General features: G+C 36.0%; 1 protein-coding gene across 2 annotated transcripts; it reads left to right on the top strand.

Annotated features, from left to right (window-relative positions):
- The first annotated feature begins 239 nt into the window (after positions 1-239).
- On the top strand, positions 240-5,567 carry LOC143587601 (BTB/POZ domain-containing protein POB1-like). Of its 2 annotated transcripts, XM_077068848.1 has the most exons (7): positions 240-572; positions 3,301-3,369; positions 3,672-3,797; positions 3,885-4,006; positions 4,099-4,162; positions 4,254-4,533; positions 4,614-5,567. In XM_077068848.1, the coding sequence occupies exons 1-7, from the start codon at positions 314-316 to the stop codon at positions 5,425-5,427; spliced, it is 1,734 nt and encodes a 577-aa protein (XP_076924963.1). In that variant the 5' UTR covers positions 240-313; the 3' UTR covers positions 5,428-5,567. The 2 variants fall into 2 exon arrangements, with proteins under 2 accessions (XP_076924963.1, XP_076924964.1); XM_077068849.1 differs by lacking the exon at positions 3,301-3,369 and having other exon boundaries at positions 4,614-5,565.
- The last annotated feature ends 1,515 nt before the right edge of the window (positions 5,568-7,082 follow it).

The following is a 7,082-nucleotide window of genomic DNA, read 5'->3' as shown; positions in this document are numbered from 1 at the left end:
AAGAGCTTGATGCCGGTTGGCCTTTCAAGTTCGAATCTTGATGGCGATGCGAGTTTTCTATTAGAGTGTCTCTTCCCAGAGAGCTTGCTCTTGTGGACGGCAACTCATGTCAAGTGGCAGGGGCTCGAAATTTCGTTAAAAAAAACAACCTACATACACGGTAAATTTTAAATTTAAAAATTTAACTACCTACTATAAATAAACACACAAACAGTCTTCTATCTTGACGACCTCACACACACACACACACACACATTTCAACTTTCATCAGCTAACCAAAAAACCTAGGGTTTCAAATTCAAATCAATACACCATGCGTGATTCAAATCTGGATCTATTCGATCCACGGACAGCAATAATGGAGTCATCGGAGTACACTCCTTCCGGCGGCGACGGCGACTTCGGATTCGCGTTCAACGACAGCAACTTCTCGGATCGGATACTTCGAATTGAGATTGTTTCAGAGTCTACGGAGGATGAGGAGAGTAGAGGTGATGGTGAAGGTTGCACTAGTTTAGCTGATTGGGCGAGAAATCGGAAGCGAAGGCGAGAGGATATTAAGCGAGAGAATGGTATATTGTTTGTTTATAGGTTAATTGATTGCTGTTTGCAAACGAGCCGAGCCGAGCTCGTTTAACTTACACGGAGCTCGAGCTGAGCTCTAGCTATTTTCAAAGCTAGAGCTCGGCCAGTGAGTAGATTTTCAAGCTCGAGCTCAGCTAGTTTAATGTTTATTAATTAGTTTTTTTATATATTTATAATTGTTTTATATATTTTTTTCAATTATAATTTTATGTTAATTAGAGGTTTATTGATTGATTGATTGATTAATTGATTATAGTTGTTGTTGTTGTTGTTTAATTTCTTTTGCTGTTGATGTTGTGTTTGATTTGAAGAAGTGTTTATGAGTTGTTTAAGTTAATTGATTGATTGATTGATTGTTGTTTGCAAACGAGCCGAGCCGAGCTCGAGGCTCGTTTAACTTACACGGAGCTCTTTCGGTGCTCTGTTTTCAAAGCTAGAGCTTGGCTCGTGGTTAGATTTTCAAGCTCAAGCTCGGCTTGTTTACTATTTATTATTAATTAGTTTTTTATATATTTATAATTGTTTATATTTTTTTTCGATTATAGTTCTATGTTAATTAGAGGTTTATTGATTGATTGGTTGTTGTTGTTCTATTATTATTATTAGTATTATTATTAAAGCAATAAATAGCATCTGAAGTTGATAAGCAGATAAACTTCATGATACACTTTGTGAAATTAGGGGAATAGTGTAAGATGTGATGAATTTTATGATTGCTATTATGTTAGGAAGCTGTTTTAAGTGACCGTGAAGCTAGAGCTCGGCTGGTGAGTAGATTTTCAAGCTAGAGCTCGGCTCGTTTACTATTTATTAATTGGTTTTTTATATATATTTTTTTTCAATTATTAATTTTATGTTAATTAGAGGTTTATTGATTGATTGATTGTTGGTTAATTGCTTGTGCTGTTGATGTGCTTGATTTGAAGAACTGTTTGTGAGTTGTTATTATTATTATTATTATTATTATTATTATTAAAGCAATAAATAGCATCTGAAGTTGATTAAGAGATAAACTTCATGATACAATGTGTGAGATTAGGTGAATAGTGTAAGATGTGAAGAATTTGATGATTATTTTTGTCTTAGGAGTCTGTTTTAAGTTACTGTGAAGCTTATTTTGTGATTTATTAAGTGATTAGACATTGAGTTATCATGTTTATATGGTATAAAAGTGAGATGTGAGAGAAATATGTTGCTGGTAAGTTATTTGACATGAATGAACTGATAAGATGGTTATAATTAGTAAACGACACTTAATATATTGTATATGTACCTTTTTCTGTCTCTAACTCTCTATCTTAAGTAGTTAGGTTTCTAGATGAATACAGGTTTATTTTCCAATTATTGGAGGATCTGATATGATATTCTGAAAATCAAGTAGTCTTAACAAATATAGTTTGCATAATGGAACAAGTTATTTCTAGTTTACTTTCTTAAGGGCAATCCTAGAGCTATTTTCTTAATGATATGCTCACAGAGCATACTTTTATTAATCGTGAAGCTTATTTTTGACAGTATTAAGTGATTAGACATTGAGTTATCAAGTTCACATGTATAATTTGGTATGGAAGTTAGATGTGATAGAAAGATGTTGCTGGTGGAGAACTGAACTCAAGACATTCAGTGTCATAGCTCATAAAACATTACTTAATATCTTGTATATGTACCTTTTTGGCCTTTTCTCTCTCTATCTTAGGTTTCTACTTGAATATAGGTTTATTTTCCAATTATTAGAGAATTTGATATGTTATACTGAAACTCAAGTAGTATGACAAATATAGTTTTCATAATGGAACTTGTTATTGCTGGTTTACTTTCTCAAAGAGCATTCCTTGAGCTCTTGGCTTGGTAGTCTGACTCTTGACAGGTATAGTTTGCGTAATGGAACTTGTTATTGCCAATTTACTTTCTTAAAGAGTGTTCCTTGAGCTATTGGCTTGATATTTGTTAACATATCCAATTTGGGGATTGTTGCTTGATATGAAGATTGCAACTGTCTAATAACAAGTGCGGTATGGATGCTGCACATGTCTGTTTTTTTGAGATAGTTGTTTTTAGATTTTTAGGGCATATCTGACACACTGCAATGGTCATTTCCTAGTCTGTTGATAGCAAGTTTAATTGGTACATGTGTACATCACTATACACAAAGGATTACTCTTTTACGCTGTCTTTGGCTTCTTGTGAATGTGATTCTTGGTGCTGCTGCCAATTTGATTGCCATTATGTAGACTGAAAAAGAATATTCTAGGTGGACAACAGGAGGAAGTGAGAAGGGTTGGTATTTTGAAAAACCTTTTAGCATAAAAGCTTGAGGGGTATATAGGTTACTCTCGTTCAGTGATTAGTTTTTCTAGGGTTCTATTCTTAAAACAGTTTTTATAAAATAAATAGCAGGGTTCTAGTTATTTAATCCACAAAATAGATCATCTCATGTATGGTTGGGCTAGTCAGCTCTGTTGGGAGAGTATGTATGGTTTAGGGCCAGCCTTCTAGATTAAACAAAGCATAATAATAAATACGACAGACAGTTGAGGTAATCTGGACATAGGGAGGGCCGAGGAGAAAGGGGGAGGATTTTAAGAAAGTTTGTCATTTATAAAAGCTTTGGTACAGGTGGTAAGGGTCGGGATGGGAATATGATATTTCCTGTTTTTTGTTCTCGTATGGGCAAATTACTGCTGACATGATCTGTAATGTGGTCATTAATTGCAGAATCATGGTTATACTTGACTCTTTTCTGGTGGAAGTCATGTTTCTTATTGAATGAGTGTCTTCCACAAGGTGCATGTCTCTTTACTAGTGTAGGAAGATTGGAGTCAAACTTTAGAATATTTTTGCATGCATTTATTGATCGAGTTTATTCATCTTTGAAGAGCGATAGAACATCATAAAAGTATGCCTTGTCACTTGTCAAGATTTGTTTCTGAGTTTCAACTCATAACAACTAACAAGAACACAGGAAACACAAAATAATTTTTTTTCTGTACTCATTTAGGCTTTGCTTGATGTTTATTTGAGATGGTTATAGTTTGGTTAATCTGAACAAAAACGTATTCATTGACCTTGACATTTGGTGTTCACAGCTGTAGACATGTCTGCTGTTGGTCCAGAGGAACAAATTCTGAATCAGCCTGATAACATTCCTGATGACTTGGACACTGAAAACCAGGATGAGGAGACCGCAGCAATGATTGAAGAACCACCATCAGGTTTGATAATTTTTCCTATTGTTTCTGTAAATAATTTTTTATCTTGTGTTTCTGTAAATAAGTGTGTTCTTCTATTCCACTTTACAGGAGATGAAGGTGCAAACGACCTTGATTCAAACTGGAGCATGGAGTGTTCGACAGTCGTGAGAGTAAAAACTCTACACATTAGCTCTCCAATTTTGGCAGCAAAAAGTCCATTCTTTTACCTGGTGAAACTCCCAATTTACGAATGAGTATACTTTTTTTCTGTCATTAAATTTTTTTAATTTACAATATTCATTTCCATTTATCTCCAATGCAGCTTTTCTCTAATGGTATGAGGGAGTCAGAGCAACGACATGTAACATTGCGTATCAATGCATCAGGTACATATTTCATTTTATTTTGAGCTTTCTATACCTAAAAGGCTAAAACTGGTAACGATTCTTTAGATTTCTCACCTTTTTTTTGGAACAGAGGAAGCTGCACTTATGGAACTCCTCAACTTTATGTACAGCAATACCTTAACCGTGACAACTGCTCCTGCTTTGCTGGATGTATTAATGGCTGCTGATAAGTTTGAGGTGGCTTCTTGCATGCGATATTGCAGCCGTGCATTGAGAGGTCTGGATATGACGCCCGATTCCGCACTACTCTATCTTGATCTTCCATCTAGTGTTTTAATGGCGGAAGCCGTTCAACCGTTGACCGATGCAGCAAAACAGTTTCTTGCTGTCCGATACAAAGATATCACCAAGTAAGATCATTTCATATTACATTTATTGTAAAAAAGGATAATTAGTTTTCGGTTTTTAAATTTCGATATAATAATATCAGGTTTCAAGATGAGGTACTCAACTTACCTCTTGCTGGAGTTGAAGCAATTCTCGCAAGTGATGATCTCCAAGTGGCATCAGAAGATGTGGTTTATGATTTTGTTCTCAAATGGTCCAGACTTCAGTACCCTAAAATAGAAGAACGCCGTGAGATCCTAGCCACACGTCTAGCTCAGTTCATCCGGTTCCCCTACATGACCTGCAGAAAGCTCAGAAAAGTCATGGCATGCAACGACTTCGACCACGAGTTTGCACAAAAAGTAGTGGTTGAAGCCCTCTTCTTCAAAGCCGAGGCCCCACACCGACAACGCACCCTAGCCGCTGATGAAAACCCTCACCCAAACCGCCGGTTCATCGAACGGGCCTACAAGTACCGCCCCGTTAAGGTTGTGGAGTTCGAACAGCCACGCCAGCAGTGTGTAGTATACCTAGATCTGAAACGCGAAGAGTGCGAGAATTTGTTCCCGTCAGGCCGGGTCTACTCTCAAGCGTTTCATTTAGGCGGTCAAGGGTTTTTCTTATCAGCTCATTGTAACATGGACCAACAAAGCTCGTTTCATTGTTTCGGGCTGTTTTTAGGGATGCAGGAAAAAGGGTCGGTGACATTTGCGGTTGACTACGAGTTTTCAGCTCGGTCAAAGCCGACAGAAGAGTATATTAGCAAGTATAAAGGGAATTATACGTTTACGGGTGGAAAGGCGGTTGGTTACAGAAACTTGTTTGCGATCCCATGGACCTCGTTTATGGCTGAGGATAGTCTTTACTTCATCAATGGCGTACTTCATCTTCGGGCCGAGCTTACCATCAGGCATTAAAAATATAGTAGTTAATTAATATTTCTAACTTCAAATGTTGTGATATGAGAACTGAATCAAAACTTGTGTGCTTTGAAAAGATAAAAGAGGAAATGTAAATTGGTATTATGGACCTTAATATGCCTGTATTTATAATTTACTGTCTTATAATGACAGCTCAATCGAACGTTTTTACATATTTAGATCGAATTACTAAGTTTTGAAAAACGGTAAACCAAATTAAGCAACCTGTCAAACCGACAAAAACGGGCTTAGATGGTTTAGTAACTTTTTTGCAAACTAAATTCTGTATATGTAACTTAAGTATTCGGACGGTTTACATGCCTGGATTCAAGTCGCCAAACCTGGTTTCTAGACTATAAGTCGATCGACTTAGTTGTGTTGAGACGAGTTGATCGTTTCACCAGTTTACGAACGCCTGTTGGAAGAAGTATTGATGGTTAAGTTGTTGCATGTTTAAGAACATTCTATACTTGTTTTTGGACAAATTCTGTGATAGAGTCACAGCTCGCAATATGGGACAGCTGGATTCTATTTATGGGAAATCGACTTAATTGATTCGGTTATAACTATTATGGTAAACTAGCTGTCAAATCAATCAATGGTCTTCCCGAAAATTAAGGAGCAAGCCACACTAATTTAGGGTCTGGATGTTTTAAATAGCAAGCTTATTTATCAGTATTTTCATTCAAGTTTTATGTCTGTCTTTTGACTCTTTCCATTGTAAACGGAGACTGTGCCCCTCTCGAATCGGGCCACTATCATCTTCTTTTTCTAATAAAACTAGCCTATCTTTGTTTCCATCAATCTCATACTTGTCATTCTGCCTTTGAGTCCAGCCTATTCCTTCATGAGTGTACAAAACCAGTTTTTTCTTTTTCCAAACCGGTCCGGGTTGGTACCTGTTTGAAGTAAGTCAAAGATCGAGTATAAAACCGGGTTAGACTTTTGTTCATGTTTGGCGGTTTAATGCCATAGGATTAATCTGGTTATAACCCTACGGTTCGGGTTTTTTTTACACCCACCACCCGATAAGAAAAAAAACCAAACAACAAAAGTCTCGCATTTCTTGCTTTGCTACAAACCCTTACAATTTGAAAGATACTCCATATCAATAAACACTTTGATACCATTGGGCTACAAGTTATTTAGTAAAAACCGTAAAAACCACTATACTTTTTTTTACTTTAATTATTTCACAAACATTAAAAGACCACTTTATATTTTTTATTGGATACTTTGGGTACTTCACCCTAATAATTAGAGAAGATTTTAATGCTTAGGTGATAATTAATGAATGACAAGAGATTTCTCTTAACAAAAAAAGCATTTTTTGTCTTAGATTGTATATCATGTAGGATGTTGTAGAGTAGCGGTCAACACAACTAATGGTGCAATAATTAACCTTGAAACGGGCCGAGCTTTTAGAGCTCGAGCTGAGTCTGAACCTCAAATAAAGCTCGTTTAGTTATTGAGCCATAATGGGAAGCTTGTTAGGCTCATCGAGCCTTAAGTATTCTCATTTACTTTTTAGCTCGACCTCATTTGAACCTCCATATATTAATTTGTCTTGTGTAGCCGAGCTTTAGATCGTTTAAGTTTTTTCTAAAAATATATAATAATAAATAATTAAATATATAAATTAATTAATAAAT

The sequence above is a fragment of the Bidens hawaiensis genome, unplaced genomic scaffold, assembly GCF_021521415.1.
Source record: "Bidens hawaiensis isolate Kalapana, Puna unplaced genomic scaffold, B.hawaiensis_p1.1 tig00035603_1, whole genome shotgun sequence".
Classification (NCBI taxonomy): Eukaryota; Viridiplantae; Streptophyta; class Magnoliopsida; order Asterales; family Asteraceae; genus Bidens; species Bidens hawaiensis.
This window is presented reverse-complemented; position numbering and strand designations above follow the sequence as displayed.